The sequence below is a fragment of the Galleria mellonella genome, unplaced genomic scaffold, assembly GCF_026898425.1.
Source record: "Galleria mellonella isolate WM207_F2 unplaced genomic scaffold, CSIRO_AGI_GalMel_v1 utg117, whole genome shotgun sequence".
Taxonomy (NCBI): Eukaryota; Metazoa; Arthropoda; class Insecta; order Lepidoptera; family Pyralidae; genus Galleria; species Galleria mellonella.
This window is the reverse complement of record NW_026441980.1, coordinates 10,106,862-10,128,142: the sequence shown is the minus strand read 5'-3', so window position 1 is coordinate 10,128,142 and position 21,281 is coordinate 10,106,862. Positions and strand designations below refer to the sequence as shown.

Sequence of the window (21,281 nt, the reverse complement as noted above, 5' to 3'; positions counted from 1 at the left end):
TTCGGTCGCTATACATGTTAATAATTAATACTACATATATGTAAGCTCCTTCTACACTTTACTAATTACCTATAATTACTTTATATAGATTGTTGATTCGATGTATGTTTTCTTCAATAACATTATTTATAATGTAATAAACACCAATATAGTTTAGTAATTTTTGTTACTACTAATACGTATGTACGTAAAATGGATTATTCTTTATTTTAAACTCGTCTCAGTACTTAAACAATAAATATTTAGACGATGATATCAATATAGATAAATAACGATGAAGAAGAAAATTGTATAAATAAACAAACGTATAAGCAAAAGTTATATGACATAAATAGTCTCTTTATGAACACTCCTAATAAGTCAATGCATATCGTGCTAAGAACAAAATCGGAAATAACTCTTCGTGTTCTTGACAGTTAAAAGCGATCAGTCAATCCATTATGACTGCTTTTGTCAGTGATCTATGAGTAACAAGACCCTTATAATACCTTAGGAAAGTTAGATTAGATACCATTTCCAACTTTATTACGTTACATTTACGTTACGTTAAGTTGTATCTAATAAAAAAGTACTATAGACCTTAGGTACTCGTTTAATCGTACCTACTTATTTATACTCGTTTTATTTAGTTCTTTGTGCTGTGGTTTTATTATGAAAATTTAAAATACGTTGTTTTTTAAACTTTTTTATTACGTTTGAATTATATTGCCTTCAAACAACATAATTTAAAATATCAAGGTTTCGTTTTGTAAATATATTTTTGTTCTTAATCTTTAATTATTATTAACTAGCCGTGTAAATATTATAAATGAGCAAACTGTCTGTTGCCTTTTAGTTTTTAAATCGCGTGACCTAAAATTGAGATGTACTTAGTAAATATAAAACACATTGTTACTGAATAGATATTACAAAGTTACTTAGAACAGCTTATAGTTGCTTAGCTGAATGCGTTATTGTTTCGTGTTACCGAAGCAGTCGTAAAGATGCAAGTTTCGTGTCGTTTGTCTTCGCTCGTAAATCATACATTTAACAAACCGCCGCTGTCAAGCCAATAAACCATTATTGGTCATGTATGGTCAACTGTTACATATTATCACCATACCACGTTACCTAAGTACACATAAGATTAGAATTTATGCATTTTCAATCTTATAGATACACAAATAAAGCTTGAAATAGAATACCAATCGTATAAATAGAGTATACTATGGAATACAACATGAAACAGAAAAACAGCTAGGATTTCCCTTATTTATAGTATGTGAATAAGATAATTTTTTTATTGAAAATAAATTTATAATATTCAATAAAAAATAAATTTATTACATTAAATTTTAATGTTCTTTATTCTAAGCCCAAGTCATAATAAAACAAACAAAGTTTGAATCGAATTACAGAGGAAACGAATTTTAAATTCTTGTTTTATCCAATCCAAACATTACCTTAGTAGTCACTTACCATCAGGTGAGCCGCTTGCTCGTTTGCCCCCTGTGTTGTAAAAAAAAACCTATATTTACATTTATAACTTATGAATGTAGGTAAGAATATTAGTCGGTAAAATAACCGCAAACGGGAGGCGTCGGCGAACACACCGTGATAAATTGAATCAGGCATGATATAGCGACCCTTAATTTATAATTACGGATCCCCAGCGTAGTAACTGTTACATCATGTATGCCCCGACACTGTTGCCTTATACTCGTATTTTAAAGTCTACATTACCACAAAACCGCTAAACTATGGTTTCTGTGCCCCTAAATATATTGTTGAACTGTGAGTTGATAATGCGTAGGTAGTTTCTTATAACAATATGCATAAACATTATTATTATCATTATATGAATCAAATAGTAATAGGTTAGTGTTTTGATTTAAAAAATGTAAATGAGCCGCGGCTATAGAATTATATTCTATCCTAGTCTATCTATTTATCTAAGCATATTGCAAAACTGCAAAACTCATGAAGTTAAATAAATAAACAGCATTTAGACGTACCATAAAACATTTATGAAATAAAGAAAATAGTTGCTGTTTGTATATTATGTGTTTAATTTTAAATATAAAAGTGTGTTGGATTCATAATGAATTGAAATTGATTTATTTTAATCCATTGATGTTTAATTGTAATTTTTTTTTAATCTATAATTTATTTTCATCTGTAAATTTCAAAATTTCACCTTTTCAATGAATTTTTACTTAATAAATTATTAATTTATAAATTAATAAATTATTAATTTAAAATATAAAATTTATAAATAATTTAGGGTTTTATTTTATTTTTTTCGCAAAATTAGAAAATTTACAGATAAAGAAATATTTCGAGTAAATGCAACGTTAATTACATTTACTGTTTGCTGAGACTAGATACTGGAAAATAATTAAATTTCTCTTCGTCGTTTTTTCGCTACATAAGTAGATAGTGGCACGCGTTATGTGCAGTCATCAGAATGAACATGTCAATCTAAAATCATGACACGATTTCAGTGATTTATTAGAAGTCCGATGTCATATTTATGTGCGTAAAAGTAAATAATTAGTACAAGTGCATATAGTTATGTGCAATAATATATTGTAGAAATGATGTGAAACGATAATGACTTTCACACAAACGATGCTATTATATAATCTTGTAATATACATTTGATTATGTACCAATACAATAGAAATTGACGCAAATAGAAATTTCGCACACATTTACTTAAAAAAATATAATTGTAAATATTTAAGCTATATATTTAAGTTTATTATTACTATTTATTATATGAATGTATAAGAAGGAGTTATAATATACTTTCATATATAGAGTTATACCAATAATTAAGATGTTAAATTCTTAATTTTTTTTACGTCAACAGTTCATGTATTAAGTTAATAAATAGAAGCAAATTGGGTATAATTTTTAATAAACTAAAATATATTACTATACTATTAATTGAATTTTATCTAAAGAGAATATAAATTACTGAATCTAGCATAAATTAATTTTAATAAACTACGAAATAAATTTAAAAGTATATATCAACACAAATATATCGTGTGAAATTTTTAAATATTTATTTATTTATATGCTTTTGTACATTCACTTATAATACAGATATTAGGTTGTACCAAAATGTACACTAGCAGTCTTATCTTACTTATTAATATTATGTGAGAATTTTGTAACACTCGCTATTTTGACTGTTATTCTGAACAAAATTATATTTTAATGAAATCCATTACTATGGTTATTTATTATCCTTATGTATTCAGTATTAACAACTACGTTCCATACCAACTATAAGCATTGTAATTTACTTATCAGAAATTCTATAATAATAGTGAAAGCTAGGCGTTTTCTGTTATTTATAGTAGAGGATTGAAAAGAATTTTAAAAAGGACAATGTATTAAGGGTGCCCTGCCCTGCACTGTATAGCATTTTGTATTACGTTTTTATAGGCGATGTTTATATGATCATATAACGTTACTTATCATTATCAGGAATATAAGAAAAGGAAAGAAATCTTCACGATTGTATCATCTTAGCTTTGTTATAGAAACTCCAAAGGATGTAAACATTAGAAAAATGTAAACAACAATTAATAGTTGACTTAACAGGTAACAATTCTAAACAGGTAAATGATGAAATAGAAATGAAATTTAGGTTACATAATTTCTAAAATTAAATCCTACAGCTTCCAAATGTGCCGACATAAACCGGGATTTATGATCGCTCACGTCTTTAAAACAAAGTTCAGGTTATGAAAGAACATTTCGAACAATCTGAAATACGTCTGCGCATTAAACCAGGTGGGTATGGGAGTAAAAACAACTTTCGACCTTCGAGAATTTGTTTATGCCTGTGACTTTAATAAAAAGTGAACGCCTCTGGTCTGAATTCTGAGTGTTACGCGACCTCACCTGTTCACAAACAACCAATTTCAGTACGTATTACCTTTTGTTTCTCGGCTCGCCTGTGAGCACGATTTGCACCGTTTTTATCTTGAATTGTGATTGTTATAAATGAAGTTTTTTATTAAATCGACCTTTTTAAGTATTTTTTATGTTCTGTATATTACGAGTCAAACATTTTTTTTATTTTCTAAATAACTAACGTCTCGTATCGTATCAAGAGGTGAAGAGACTCGTAGAAAATCGTAGAGTGTGGCAAGAGATCCACCGACAAGAATGCAACTCTTAAATATTTTTTATTTATTTTATTTATTCATAAACAAAAATTTGTATTTGAATGTTATACAATAATTTCATACACTATATAAAATATAAATTAAATCAAGCATAAAACAAATATTATAGTCACTTAGTCATCTCTTAACATAAACAATATAGGTATATATTCAAATTTACTATAATTAGAATTCGTCAATTGAGTACAGACACCTTTCTAGCAGTAATGACTTCAATTTTGTCCTGAAGATATTTAAATCATTCAGTGACTTTAATTCCCTAGGCAGCTTATTAAATAACACCACCGCTTGGTTTCGTGGACAATGTTGTACTATGTTAAATGTGGGTATAATAACCTTTTGTAAATCCATCCTTCTTGTAATTAATCGTTGTTTCATTCTATCCTCTGATTCATATAAATGTCTATTTTTAATTAAATCTATTAGCAGAACATGAATATATAGGCTTGGAACAGTTAGTATTTTTAGTCTTCTAAAATGTCCTGCACACGATTCCCAGGGAGGAATATGAACCATGGCTCTAATGGCTCTCTTTTGTGCTATAAATGCTCTATTTGTGTTATACTTGTAGCTATTTCCCCAAAATTTTATGCTATATCGTAATCGCGATTCTACCAAAGCATAATAAATTGTCAACAACTGGTTTTCTGTAAGCTCTTTTCTCAGAGTACGAAGTGCATAGCATGCAGAGCTTATAGCGTCGTCTACTGCACTTACTTCAGCTTTCCAATTTAAGAGCGAATCTAAATATATACCTAAGAATTTCATTGTTTCAACTATTTTGAGAGCTACTCCATTTACATGTATACTAAGGCTTTGGTTATTTCTAACTGTTGTTTTAAACACTCAACTCACCCACTCTCACCCACTCACCCACCCAATAGGATAGATAGATAGAAATAACTAACAAAGTTCTTACAGAATTCAGCTCCAGAGCTGTTCTCCTCAATTTAAAAACAATTTATTCTTTGAATAGGAAGCAAATATTATTTAATTATTATTATGGGAAATATTTTATTGAAACCAATTATCAATAATACCATAACAATTATCATTCCCTTGACATTATACACGGTTGTTTCCATTATATTTTCCTGAATATTTCTCTAGCCAAGTATGTGGGTAGGTTAGCATGGTTTCTCTAATTCGCGACGCTGTATAGATACATGCGGATATGTTTCAACATGTGGTTTGTTTAGTTGCGTGCTAAACAAATGGAGAGGCTGCTTTCGACACGGGTGCAGTTAGCGGCCCTTCATATGGAGATGTCACACAGAGCGCCCGTCTCAGCTTCCACTAACGACACACTTCCCACGATTTTCTCTGCATTCTTCACTAAACATCACTTTGTTGGTGCTAAATTGACTGTTGTTTTTAGACTTTGTAACGAGTTATGCAGGAAAAACAACTACCAGTGTGCCGATATATACATATATACGTATACTCGTAAATGAGGCATCGAACCGTTATTGCATTATTGTCGTAAAAGTTTTTCTATTAAAATTTAACATTCTATCAACTGTTTATTTATGATTAACAATGAGTCACGTGGCTAGACTAATACAAATTTTAGCTGTATTCATACTTTCACTTTGTCCATATATGTAGTGCTATATTATGTGATGTACTCGTTGGAATAAGTAATGAGATTAAGATATACCAACAACATAGTTTGAGAGCATAATATTTAAAATTATAATAATTTCAAAAAACAAATGGCAGTAAACTTATCACTGTTTTGCTCATTAGACGAATAGTAGTGTGTATGTATGTTAGTACATCGGAACCTAATTTTAGTATGTGCATTGCATCGCCGCAACCGTTTGTTTGTCTAGGTCATATAATGAACTCGGCCTCGACCTATTTTTGAGAGCGTGATGTTCAATTTAGCTATTGGGAACAGTCATAATATTTTTTACAATAAATAAGGATGATCTATTAACGCTTATTGTATCAATCATTTTCGTATTATTTGTTTTTGTATCCTTCATAACAGATAGATAAGTAGATACTCTGTATTGTTTTCTCCAAAGATTACAATAGTAAACTTATTACAGATATAAAATTGAATTATTCATTAAAAAATAAAATCACTTAGCAATATTTTTATCAGCAATACTTTTATTTCGTAGAACTATAAAATATATAATAACAATAGCAATTTAGTATTTCACCTGTACTTTTAAATCTGTTAATATTCATAGAACTAATTTATATTGCCGTGTGTTTCCGGCAAAGAATAGGCTACCTCTTTCTTTTCCGTTAGATATTATTATTGTACCACAAAAAAATGGTAAGGGGTTGTAATTATAAATTAAAACAACTCACATTTAATTTATATTATGAAATATTATAATTTAGTAGAAAAATAACGCATCTAAGATAAGATACCAAACATTAAATTACGAGCAACAGATTATGTAATCAGGTAGTACCCACATATTTGATGATTATTGTTTTACCATATGGTAGTGCGTACGTATAGCGTCGTACTTATTTCTACTGTAAATTTATCAGATACGTTTGTATTGTTGTGTTACGCTTGGAATGAATATACAAAGTAATCAATGACACAAGAAACATAACACAATAATTTATCAGTATTAAATACATCGCATTTAACGTTAAAGGACAACAATTATTACCGCCGTTTAATTGAAATACAGTCATTAACAAATCGTGCAAAATACATAACAAACATAAAAATTAAAAAAAAGACTCGAATTCAAAATCTACTAGTTTGAGTCTGTTTTTTTTTAACCTGTAATGACAAAATCAAGCTGATACCTACTAATAATAATACACTCCTCGCAAAAATTAAGGGAACATAAAAATTTTTGAAATTTTTGGGTGATTTTCAACAGGCTGTATTTCAGTGAAAAATAATCGTACAGGAAATTTAAAAAAAGGGTTTTGAAGCTTGAAAACTGTAGTTTTCAGATTTTTTAGTGAAAAAATTTTTTGAGCTCCGGTTTCCATGCAATTCTTAAACAAAGCTGAAAATAAATTTTTTCTAAATTTTCTAGGTTTCGTTTTTCACTCTATGGGAATGGAAAAATTTTTTCGAGCTACTCCATTGTATCGGTCTCTTAGCGTGTTTATTCATCTTCAAAAATCGCTTTGGATGGCTCAATTACGACCATTTGTCTCCGAGATATCGAACTTTGAATGCAAAAGCATCCTTTTCCATTCAACTGCTAATATCTCTGGAACTACTGGTCACATAGCAAGCGGGCGCCGAGTTTCTTTATCTGCATAAAATTTCCAATTAAGCACAGTCAAGAGTTAGTGAAGAAAAAAATTTTTTCCACCTCTAACATTGAATTGAAAAAAGTGGAAAAAAGTGACTTTTTCTCCTTTTTTGGTTACTTGGCTGTATCTTCGCTAATATGGGCGGGAAAGCTAAGGTTTGATTTTACAGTCTATTGTTCCTTTAAGAACCCCCTAAATCCCTGGAGCGATCGGTTCAACGGTTTTTCCCGGACCAATTGATTGAAGTTTTGGAAAAAATAAGGGAACAAGGTTTTTGTCCCTTAAACTCACCCTAATCCATTCAAAAATCAATAATTTCATTTGTTTTTCACTTTTTACTCAATTTTTTGTTTTTTAAAAATTCATTATCAAAAAAAAAATCGAAAAAAATCAAGAAAATAGTATGCAGATAAAGAAACTCGGCGCCCGCTTGCTGTGCGACCAGTAGTTCCAGAGATATTAGCAGTTGAATGGAAAAGGATGCTTTTGCATTCAAAGTTCGATATCTCGGAGACAAATGATCGTAATTGAGCCATCCAAAGCGATTTTTGAAGCTGAATAAACACGCTAAGAGACCTATATAATAGAGTAGCTCGAAAAAATTTTTCCATGCCCATAGAGTGAAAAACGAAACTTAGAAAATTTAGAAAAAAATTATTTTCAGCTTTGTTTAAGAATTGCATGGAAACCGGAGCTCAAAAAATTTTTTCACCAAAAAATCTGAAAACTAGAGTTTTCAAGCTTCAAAACCTTTTTTTTAAATTTCCTGTACGATTATTTTTCACTGAAATACAGCCTGTTGAAAATCACCGAAAAATTTCAAAAATTTTTATGTTCCCTTAATTTTTGCGAGGAGTGTAATAATAAACTCTTTATTGCGCACAATAGAGATGTATACAAGGAGTATTTATACAGAATGTGCATATACAAAAGGCGGCCTTATCGCTAAACGCAATCTCTTACTACCTATATGATATGAATAGTACTATGAATATACTATAAAATTATAGTAAAAATAGTTTTTAGGGAGTGTTTAGAGAATAATGACTAGATATCTACATCGCTGGCAAAAGGTCTTAGCGAACAGACAGCTACTTATGTGAATTAATTCAATCCGGTAAGAAGAACTTTTCAATTCGACTTTATTTTTTGTGTGAATATTGAAAGGTGTACCTATTCATCAATTCGATTGAAGTCCGTTTCTTTTTTGTAGAAGAGGATCTTAAATTATTTCTTTTCTATTTAAGGTTCTTATCCAAAACATAAATATGATTATTTCTAATGCCAATATAGTTTTTAAGACTATATATAATATCTACCTGGTTCACGATCCATTACAGTGATTCATGTAACAAAAATTTGTAATTATTACCTAGTACGTTCCACAAAGTAATCAACTAACCAACTTCAGTGGTAGGTACTTATTATTCATAGAATTGAACAGACCGTTTACTACGTGGAATTCGTCAACAGCACCATTAGTTATTATATACAGGCGAGAAAGTCTAATACATTTTTATTTTTTCCTGTCCAACGTTCATAACAGTACTAAAAAACTATCTATGTACCTCGTAGGGTATTCAGGAGGAGAATCCAGATTGACTATAGTACGAGAGAAAAGTAGTAAATACTGGAATAAATACTAGAGAAATAATGTATTAATTATGATATTTTCAAATGTTATTGAATAAGTTCCAGAAGATGTTGAATTTTTGATATATAACAGTTATAGAGACGAAAATTCAATCCATTCATAACTGTTTTTTTTTTTGTTTTCAATTGTAAAGACATATTATTTATTTATTTTTAACTATAACATTTAAGTCGATTGGTACACATGTATAATTGTAACTACTAATAAACTGTCAGTTTTTCTCATATTGGGTTTAGTGGAAGAAATCTCTTTTGGAGATAAGCTCGCTTTTGTGCACTATTATGTTTATTTTTTTTCTATTTCAATAACCTTTTGTGTACAATAAAGAATTAAGAAAGAAAGAATTCCACTAATCATTATCTGTTTATTTGTCACCAAACTTATCTACAAGTATATATATTAGTCACTACTGATTTTTTTACCATAGTTTTATATTGAAAATCTTTCTCTATAAATCGTACAGATCCTGAAATTATTAATTTTCAGAAAAATACAATAAATGAAAAATATTTTCATTGTCTACTGCTGAAAATAGAGTAATTGAAATTATGATGATGACAAGTTTTTATGAAATTAAGAATAAATTTTAAAAGGGTCAACGACGTTCTTTTTTCTGCTTGTAAAAAAGATTTTTTTTTTGGTATAGAATGAAATCGAAATCTTAAACGCCCATTTATAAAATTTATAAATAGTAACTTATTATCATTTAAGTCGTACCTAATTATTTCCATTACATATATAAATGATTAAAAATTTAATATATGATTAAACTGTGTTTTTAAAAGAGATATACAATTAGTAGAGCAGTTTTCATTAAAAATAATACAGCACAAAATCGAAACTACTTCTACCAATGATATAGACAATTTTCCCTAATGAATATGGGAATAACACAGGGCGTCCCGCTGTCAAGTTAATATAGGAGGCTTATAGGGCATTTTCCTGAAAACCATATTTCTTAGGAAAATATATTTAATGACTATGGAACTCTCTTCCACTGCATATTCGTAAAAGTCAATCACTGAATATATTCAAGAGCAGATTAAAAGAGCATCTTCTGTCTTCATAAACTTATTATGTCTATGTATGTATATTTTGTATATGAAGAGATATTTTATGTTTATGTATATATGTATATGTATTATTATATACAGATATGTATGTATTTTGATTTTAATTATATGAGCTACTTTGTATATATGTCAACATATTTATTATTTCTTAATGGAAACAACTATACTGATTCCTCCTATTATTGTACGCACACTGCCCGTTGGTAATTAATGCTCCTTTCCACTCAGGGTGTGCTGGAAGAGAACTCTTACAGAGTTAAGCTCGCCTGTTGTACATCTTTATTTAATATAAATTATATGTTTGTCATTTTTTGTGCACAATAATGATTAAATAAATAAATAGTTTCTCTAGCAAAACATGTCCTTAAAAGGACGCTAATGATATCGGTTTCAACTTGTACGTGTAAGAAAGCGAAAGTTGGTGCCTACCATAGAACTCACGTGTAATTAGCGATAGAACCGCTTTTTGTACTTGTACTTAAGATTACATTCATTAACCATTAATGATGCAATAAAACATCATAAACAAAATATAAAGGACATGGATATGAATTTAAATAGATATAACAATATGTACATAACTAGTAATTTTTCGCCCAATGTAAGTTCGAAAGAGCCTATTAAATTCGATTCGGAGCTCTTATATAAAATTTATGAAGTTACAAGTGGTATTTGTAATACTTTCAAGTGTTTAGTGTAGAAAGGGTTTACTATCAATAAACAACTTTTGAAATTATTTATATTAACGATTAGCTTTCTTCTTGAGGTGTCTAATTACCTTGTCTGTTCATTATCTGTCTATGAAAAGGAATATTAGTTTTATTTGTAATGTAATTTGTGTTATTCAAAAAATTTTTTCAGTTTATGGTATCTCTATATTAATATCTATATATATTTCATTTAACTTTTAATGCGGTCTTGTTATTTATTTTCAAATTGTATGTACTGTTTTTAATCAGATCAAAAAAACGAGACATTGACATTACAACAGCAAATATTGTATCTATTTACGTATTTTGTCGGTAGGTAGGTACTAATTAGAATTATTGTGACAGCATTTTGACTGGCCATGTCAGATAATGTGTTGCGAGGAATGTGTGCCAACTTGTATAAATACACCTAACATCGCTAAATGTTGTTGTATAATATTACTTGTAATTTATAGTTACAGTAGAGAACTATAAATTATTCTTGTCTAATGATATATAACATTAACACGGTGGCTGCGGATTGATTTCCTGTGATGTTGAAGTAGATATCTAGGTATTTAAATTGTAAAATCATTCGTTATATCTCGACTAATGATTCGATGAGCCTCATCAATTTACGGCTTCATTAAGCCCTGCGATTACTATACATTAACCCAGTTTCTATCTGTTAACGTACCTATCATAAATTGCATTATTGTTAATAATGGGTTGTCAATATTTTAGTTTGATTTAAAAAAAGAACCGGCTCTCGATTTCATTATTTTTTTTTTATTAATATTCTAATTTGATTTTTATTACTTCTTTCGTTCTTTTACTACATTCGTGAGCTTAAATGCTGAAGGTGTTACAGCGCTCGTTATGTTTATGATAATTTCTAGAGCGAGAAAGATACCTTTCATTTTAACATAAAATTGTATTACTATTAACTGGCCCGATAGTCGTTCTGTCTGATTTCCAATTTATTTCGATCGAAAATTTTAAATGAACTATTTAGACGGACATTTAATAAAAAAAAAAAAAAATAGACAGCCGACGACTTCAGCTAGTTTTATATATTATAGTAAGTAATACTTATAAACGAACATTTTACTTTTTTTTAGTTATTACCCACTAACTAAATAATAAATACCTAATTAAAACAGGATAACGAAACCAATATAATTGAAAACGCAATGTTCATCACTACGAGTGAACCTATAGAATAATAATTTATAAAATCTACGGAAGGCGACAACTGGCTAGCTTTTTCTGGACATTCGTTTATTTTTTATATGTCATTCATCATTTATAAACACGAAAGGCGCCATTATTTTGCATCTGCATTCTTACGAACCGGTGTAACCTTGGATCTTTATGTAAATATTTTTATTAAGTATTATTATTTATATTGTATAAAATGCATGCTTTAATCTTGATCAAACTTATATAAAACATACGAGAAAGCAAATCTTTGCAACCGTCTTCAAAAAGTAGATGGTTTTCAATTCAGTCGTAATTTTTTTTGTTTGTTACCTCATAACTTCATCAATTGTAAACCGATTTGAAAAATTATTGTTTTATCTGAAAGAACATATTTAAAGGTTTATTTTGAAATCAAAATAGCTGATTTTGCCACAATTGAAGGCGGCTTTTTGTGAAACACAATTTAATTAATAATAAACAATATTTGTATACGTTTAAAATTGGTGAAAATATAATTTAAATTAACAAAAATTTCTTCTACTCCTTTTTTAAGTCCGTTACAAATAATAAATGAATTATCCGTTCCATAATTTATATAGGAATTTTCTTATCTCGAGAATACTACAAGGTTATGAATATAAAAGAGTTATATTTAATAAGTAGTACACCTATCCAAATACTATGATAAATTTCTATATGCATATTATATAACCATGTATATATGTATCATCGTCATCATATGTATATAAATATTAAAAGTAATATTTTAATTATATTATATTCCATATAAAATAGATATGCATAATCTATGAGAGTATAAATACCATTTTTTACGTATAAATCAATGATTTATCGACAAAAACATATCTAAACATATAATTTTCCCAAATTGGTTATTAGCTTTCTAAGCGTAAGTTCCTCTAAGAACCCAATTACTGTTGGCGCGAAATGCGGGTACGTGTGATCACGATGTAGGTGGCCCACTTATGTAATCACTATGATTAACTTCTCACCTGACCACCTACCTATCCCGGGCTGTTATCTTTATGTACTAGAAGCAATTTCGGTGATGAATGTAACCAATCCAGTTACTTCATGGAATATTTTAAACACTCTAAAATACACTGCTGGTGCGTTATAATACACTATCTGCTAACAAATTTATTAACAGTCAGTATATCATAAAATGTTTATTATAACATAATTAATTAATGTAATACACTTACATAAATATAGGAATTTTTATACAAATATATTATATTAATTAATTATATTTTAAAAGAGGATTGGAAAATATTAACGAAAGTATATAAATTATTTCTACCTAAATACAAGTATATAAATAATACAGCACTGCTAATAATAATTGTGTACTATTAAGGCTGCCTAGAAACTCTTTACACCAGAGGGCGTCATCCTCCCACTAGAAATAATAAATATTTAAAATTTAAGATACACACACATTATTATATTATAAAACAATATTATAAATATGAAAGTGAATTTGTCTATTTGTTGCTTCTTATTGCCTTAACAGCTTAATCTATCACTATAAAATTTGTTATATACGTACTACCTATATAGGATGGAGGAAACAGATTAATTTTTATTTCGGTCCCTTAACATGTCCCGGTTATGCGGACGAAGTAACTAGTAAAAGCTACAATAGTGTTAGGGTAAGTAATATTTCATATAGCCAATCTTTACAATGTTGACACGAATCAAATTTGTAAAGATAGATGGAATAGTAACTAGTGAATAAACGTTTCAAAGCAACATAAGCAAATAAATTTCTACGAATAATAACACCAACGCGTCGTATCATATTGCTTTTTGCCCCGTATTATTGTGTCACGGATATGTCGCGTCTGTAGACGACAGTTCTACAGCACAATTGTAATGCTTACAATAATGATGACATTTGATCATATCGTTTATTTTTTAATACAGTTCTTTTTATATGGGCATACGTTTGAAGGCCCTGTGGTCTCGGTATAGAATAGGCTATCCCTTCCTTTCCCGTGGGTGTCGTAAGAGATGATTAAGTGAGGGCGAGAAATGGGCAGCAGAGTTCCTCTTAACATATCTCCAAAGCCTAACTGCGGTTGCCAATCTGCCTGCCAAACTTGGCAACTACTAGCAAAATCCCCCGAGGCTTGTGTTCAGCAGTGGACATTTAAAGGCTGATATGACAATGATACATTCAAAGAATGAAAGGACCTCTAAATCTGATTCCGTCATTGAAATTAAGATAATTCATATATGTATGGTTAAAAATTATTCATTGTATTTAAGAAAATCTCTTCGTCAATAATTTTACGAAATTGTATGAAAAAAAGATTCAAACTATGAACGTATAATAAAATTCGTGTGAAATGAGTATATATTATCTATATACATTATCACAATATTGTAATTCTAAATGTAATTCTTTAAAACATTTTATACGAAACTCAAGGATTATGGTGTTTCATCTTAATAATACTATCAATTTAAAACTTTGTAAAGATATTCGTATGTTTGCTATTTAATCACGTTTAAAGGGCTAATAAAATAATATGAAACTGAAATACAATTATTTTGAACTTCACTTAGTAGGTACTACCTTTATGTAAAACTTTAACCAAAACAAATATTTCCAGGAAATATGTAACCAAGTACAAACTTGGGGTACTTATAAAATTGGTAACATTTTGTCGTCCTGTATTTATAATTGTGTTCATATCTACCGAGGTTCATGACCTTTCATAATTGTACTCTTGTTATTCCTTAAATTATAAGCCTTTTAAAAAGGTATATTGCAACTCATCATCATCATCCAACATTTGGTCTTAATCGAAACGTTGCAAGTAATGTTTTAGAAAGTTCTGGACGGATGCCAACGGCTGTTCTGCATCAAAATGTATTTCTTCTGCCTATTGCGGTTTTTCACGCTGCCTGGGCGGTCAAGGTTGTTCGTGGGCCGCTATTAATTTATTGACTATCAGTTATTGACGCTGCATTAAGCTGAGTCCGATCCAAAAGAAATAAACAAGTAATATAATTGTTGATATCCAGGTTATAAAAATAAAGAATGGTATTATGGTGATGCAATAAACATTCTTTCTATGTTTATGGATACTTAATTTGTATTTACGTAGTATAGAGAATATAGAACCTAATTTCAAATATTTTGTGTAACTACCTTAAAAATATTGTTATTACCTTAAAAATATACTTTTTAGCCCATATAATAAAAACTTAAAAAAAAAACGATGTAAAGGAAAGCAAATGCGATCTATATTTTATAATACGAAAATAATCTATTTTTTAGAATTTACGCAACTAATATAGTAAGACAATATGAAGTAAAATATACCTATTTCTACTTATTGGTACTTTTGTAGCGATTTAGTAGCACTAAAAAGTTCATTACTTTGGTTAATGCTGTCATAAACAAACCGAATAGAATTGGGGACTTCCCAACGTGCATGCTCCGCAGAAATGTCGAATAATAAATGTCGTAAAATAAGTGGAAATAGGTATTGCTAACTCAGGCTAGTTTCATTATTAATAGAAGATTAATAGTATACCGTCCCAATGATTAATCACTATATCAAGAATATATTCCTTCAACGCGACTATTATGCGTTACATATTTTAATTTTGAAGTTTATTTTGACTATGGCACGTAATAAACATAATCCGAGGCAATGTGCAATAATGGAAGCCACAAATTGTTGTGACGTGACGCATGAGTATAAAATTTGGTACATAGGTACAAACTCTTGATCATTATTGCAATGTAAATATTTTTAAGACTAACGGTTCTAACGCAATATTTACATTTTTCTTATCTGATAATAAACGTTCATCTATGTCGTTCCGCGAACGATCGAATAAAAAAGGTTTGAAAAAGAACATTAGAACTCTTGACCTTGGCCGACTATAGACAACCTGGAACTCGTTTTTCAACACTCTGTAATATCCAATGTTTACATTTATGATCATTTCATTGAAGAGTGTGCAAACTGGTTAATATCGACGTTTTACGATCTAGTATATTCCGCTTTGTTAGATAAAACAACATTAACACTTTTGAAAACATGTTTATAATTCCTTGCATTGCCTACTGCGAAAATACCATTCTATTTTTAAATAATAAAGTGTTGATCTCATTTGCAGACTCTATAAATAACTATAATAATAATCGTCATAACTATACTGTTACAATTACACGATCTGATACCTAGTAATTAGGTAATCATCAGTTGTGTCTGTGACATAATTTATAATAGTTTGTAATAGACGGTCACAATAGGTCATGATAGCACTAAAAGTACACTAAAGCTACCGATATCATAATAGGTATCGTTGACAACTTCTCTTTAGTGATTACGTCATAACGCATCTCCGCCGTATCAATGAAATATACTGCGAGAACCGATGCGACATAGCGACTTGACCATAATTGAGTCTAGATTCACAGACATGATTTCATTGGAAGAGATTTTTGTGATAGTGATATTTAATACACAAACAGTAATAACAGACAACTTAAAAAACATTTAATGAGAACTCCAATGTAAATTAGGTAGGTTTAAGTGTGAAAAATGCTGATAATTTAATCCAAACTACTGAATAAATGTTCATGTCGTTGCAATAATTTAAAAACGTGGCTGTGACCACATTATCGGCTGGTGCGACGCCTTTCTCGAAATCTTCATCGGTCACGTTTATTTTGGGAGTTACAAACATTAACTACCAGTACCTACCGTCACAGTACGCATCAAATCAGATAAATAAACAAAGTAGCACGAAAGCGGGATCATTTGCCAGGTAATCTATTGTTACCTTTTTATTATGCACCAATAATTCATTCTAAGGACAGTAAATTGCCCATTCGTGATCCTTTTTGGAGTCATTTATATGTTATATTGTGATGAGGGTCGACCAAGACAAATCATTAAGAATGTGACAAACTGAGAATTATTTTAAAAATATTACCTGTTTACATTTTTATTATTTTTGGTTTTGATTAACAAAATATAACACAAACGGGTCTAATATTTGTAGAGTGACTTTGATTTATATGTAAGTAATAATCTATTTTAATGATTAAACTTGTTCAAAACTAGGTCATGACTTTTTGATGCGTATATTATGTTATTTGTGATCTAACTATTGAAATTTATAGTCAGCGTAAAACTGTATTGTGGAGTAATTAGATGTGTATTTTTCATAAAAATTTTATTTTAAGCATTAAGTTCTATATATAATATTTCTTAAGAAACATACAAGAATAATATATTAAAAGAAAAATTATGAAATAATATTCCTCTTGGCGTTATAAAATTTAATTTTAAAGTACTTAGTTAAAATTTTTCTTGGATCTAATTATAGATTTCAAACCTCTGTTGTAAATTAAATAAAATTAGTATAAAATAGACATGATAAATATTTATTATTGCTTAAATAGGATTCGATTTGAAAACCTTTAAAACTTGAAATACGAGTGAATACTGAAAATTAACTTTGTGTGAGTTGAAGTTGAAAATGCTTTGAAGTCATTTCTAAGTTTTCATCGGATCCGCTTATCAGCTTTAACAAGTGGCTGTCGGATCAAGTTGAATTCAAACGAAATAAAATGATAGGAGACGTTTGAAAATACCGCAAACAAAAGCTACGCACTAATTTTATGAGATTTTAAATTAAGACTAAGGTATAAAAGCTTACGTTTGTTGGTATAACGAGTGTTGTTTTGGAGTCGAGCGTTTCATTGCCCTGAATTTATTGTACGATTGCGACATACAGAGCCGGCTGACGCCTTATTAATAAGTGAAAACCAGACTGTTTCGTGATTATTATTTTTGTATGAATCGATACTTTGTCATATTTTTTTTTAATAGGTGAAGTAGTTTTTCATTTCGACTGATGTATAAACACTGTTAGATAATTTCTCTTTTCTATGTCTCAAAATTGACTGGAAGAAACCTCTCCGAGGGATACGTCCACCTGTATACTTGGTTTCTTTTCTTTATACCTTGTATATTTCTAAGATGTATATATGCACAATAAAGCTTACACAAATAAAAATTTTTGGTGACGAATTCACAATAAAACGTATTGTTTGTAAACATTTCATTTTAGCCAATTCTGCACCGATCTTGATGATTCTTCTTGAAATCGATAGAGTTCACTCCTCTATTCTATCTTTATTTTTAATTCGTATTTATTTTGGTAATTATTAAAATATGCAGTTTTCCATGAAACTAACTTTTAATGATACTACATTTTGATTTCGAATTGTTTTCTAATCTATACCAATGATGACCTAGACTAGAATAAGCATAAACTGGCATCTTGTATTACCGTTAGTACGGCAAGGCGCCATCGCCTATCTGCTTACCAGGACGTGCCATGTACTTATTAACTGAGATCAAATTCTGCGTGAGAAATAAATTAGTTGAAAGTATATGTAGCATAGTAACATAAATCTATCTATAAGAAGGTATACATCGGTGGCAAACAAGAATTGAATAGACCAATTACTAAAAATAAATATGTTATTATTGTTACGTTCTACAGTTAAATAGACACGATGTCTACATTAACTTTATTATCAATATTGGCATAATTTGTTTTTTATGAATGATAATGGAATGGTAATCCCGCCTGCGCTAACGGTATATGCTGGCGGGGCACCAGTGTGGGGTGATAGGCGAGAATAAAAACGTAGTCAGTTAGCCCGTTGTAATGAATACACCTGGAATTCTGCACGATGGTTGACCTTAGAGGGTATATTGCCAGTAATGTTACTGGCAGTCTAGTCAGCATTACTAATAATCCCTTCCCCCCCCCCCCGCCCCCCCGTTACGATACTTGATAAACATAGGATTTATAAAGTTTTGTGTTAAAACTTGCTATAATTACAGAATTACATCGTAATAATTAAAACCCAGCTAAAGTACTGCTCTTCTAGTAAAATCAAACATGTTTTTAAAATAAACACGCAAAACATTGAAGAATTTTGGGCACGTACAATCATCATTTATTATGGGAGGGTAATTTTTTTTTTTTGTTGTATTTTAACCCACGTTTTTTTTTTAAGGAAATGTCCGATTGCACTGGTAAACACTTACTCAAAATTTTTATTTAGTTGTGTGTACTTATTTTTTAATATAACTTAAAAATTACCTTCATTAAAAATTAAGTTTAATTAACATTGGTTTTTCGTTAATTTATGTATTTAATACTATTCACCTACAATTAAACGTGAAAGTTCGTGAGGATGGATGGATGTTTGTTATTCTTTCAGGTAAGAACAAATAAACTGGTTTAAATTAAATTTGGTATTTGATAGATTATATCCTAACTCAATATATCATCATCATCATTTCAGACATTATCCGTCCGCTGCTGGACATGCTCGATAAGCCTCCCCTATAGACTGCCATAAAGAACTGTCTTGAGTCACCTACATCCTCTGACTCCCTGTAATGCATATTAGCTCGTCACTCCATCTAATAGTGAGGCGTCCTATACTGCGTTTACCCGTACGTTGTCGCCACTCAAGAATCTTTCTTCTCCGGTTGTTGGTTCTTCGAGCTATGTGACCAGCTCATTACCACTTCAGCTTGCTTATCCTTCGGGCTATGTCGGTTATTTTGGTACTATTACTCGTTTCGGATTCTATCACGCAGAGACTTCGAGCATAGCCCTCTCCATAGCTCGCTGAGTAACTTGTAGCTTTATTATACGGACCACTATGTAGGACCACGTTCCGGTTCCGTAAATCATCACTGGCAACACGTAATAGTTAAAGACCTTTCTCTTCAAATAGGTATTTTGGATGAAAAGATGTGGCGTAGTTTTCCGAACATTGCCCAACCAAGTTGGATTCGTCGGTTGACCTCTCGGTCGAAGTTGGACTTACCCATTCGGACAACTTAAGCCAATGAAGGACAACGAAGTCGCAGGTATAGCTAGTAAATATGTAAGTTAGTCATAATTATCAGATTTTTAACTTCCAAATTCAAGGATTACTACTAATACGTATCCTGTACAATTCACTAAAGAATCTAGTATAAATAGATAATGGAAGCATTACTGCATTATCATCAATTAAATTAAAATTAATTAAATTGTCTTGACAGTAATAATTATAATCGTAAACGTATTTTTCATGAATTATGCTTTAATAAACAATATAACTTATAACAATTTATCATTTTATATTAATGTTTGTATTTTAATTAATATATTAAAGTGGATAAAAAGTTAATACCATTACAATATATTTATTAGGAATCACTTAAATACACAACATTAATGAAAGCGATTTAAGTTTCATTTGCTTAATTTTTCAATCATACATAATTAATGCAAAACTATATTGCGACGGTTACCATTTTCCATCAAGTGATGAGTCATCAGCTTGTTTGCCATTTTATATCTAGTTATCCGATTTGTATTATTATTCACTGAATCTCTTCACTGACTTTCATATTTATAATATTAAGGATAAGGTTACTCTTATATGACTACTAGAATTTAAATATATTAGAATTCATTAATATTATAACAATATTTTGTGATAGTTTCGAATGATATCTGTCACAAGCTAAAAACCATTAAAGTCTATTTAAACATCAGACGTAGTCGTAGTATCTACTTAGACATTAGACGTTGACTAGATATTATCATGATTCAATTCAATAAATATATCATAAACAATACAGCTATATATAAAATCCTTTGAAGGGCGGCTGGTTTCCTTATATGAAACGGACACTAGATTCAATAATCAGATTTACAATTTGTAAGCGTGTTCTCAGTATTCGCATTTACATCGTTTTTAGAAATGGCCACATTGAAATAGGGGAGTGTTAAACATATAAACATGCTTTACGCAGGAATCGCGCGAACATAAGTTGCACTGAACAGATGTAAACCTTCGCAAGTTTTAAACAAAACAATATTCAGCTTGTCTCTTTCTATATAAAAAATATATGTAAAATTTTAAAATAAATATGTAAATAGATAAAAATAAATACGCCAAATAATATAATAATATAATTTTGATAGGATTTAAGTCCAATGTTTTCTGAAATAAATTTTAAATTACATACATTATATTTTCGCATTACATTAATTACAGTATTTATATAATTTTAATTTGAAATTATCCTTACTAATATTATAAATGTAAAAGTGAGTTTATTTTTTTGTTTGTTAATTTATA

The 21,281-nt window shown here is 29.6% G+C and overlaps 2 protein-coding genes across 4 annotated transcripts in view; one reads left to right on the top strand and one right to left on the bottom strand.

Annotated features, from left to right (window-relative positions):
• The window catches only part of LOC113511855 (synapsin), a gene marked incomplete at its 5' end in the record, with an annotated part of 83,597 nt that overhangs the window by 40,182 nt on the left and 22,134 nt on the right, over window positions 1–21,281 (top strand). The gene's annotated exons all lie outside the window — the stretch shown is intronic.
• Window positions 1–21,281, bottom strand: part of LOC128200965 (metalloproteinase inhibitor 3) — a 60,385-nt gene that overhangs the window by 32,525 nt on the left and 6,579 nt on the right. The window contains exon 2 of one of the 3 annotated variants that reach the window (XM_052896328.1): window positions 1,459–1,488. The exons of the other annotated variants lie outside the window; for them this stretch is intronic. Coding sequence (XP_052752288.1) covers window positions 1,459–1,461 — 3 coding nt within the window. The 5' untranslated portion in view covers window positions 1,462–1,488. The remainder of the gene's footprint in view (window positions 1–1,458; window positions 1,489–21,281) is intronic. 3 annotated transcript variants of the gene reach the window in all.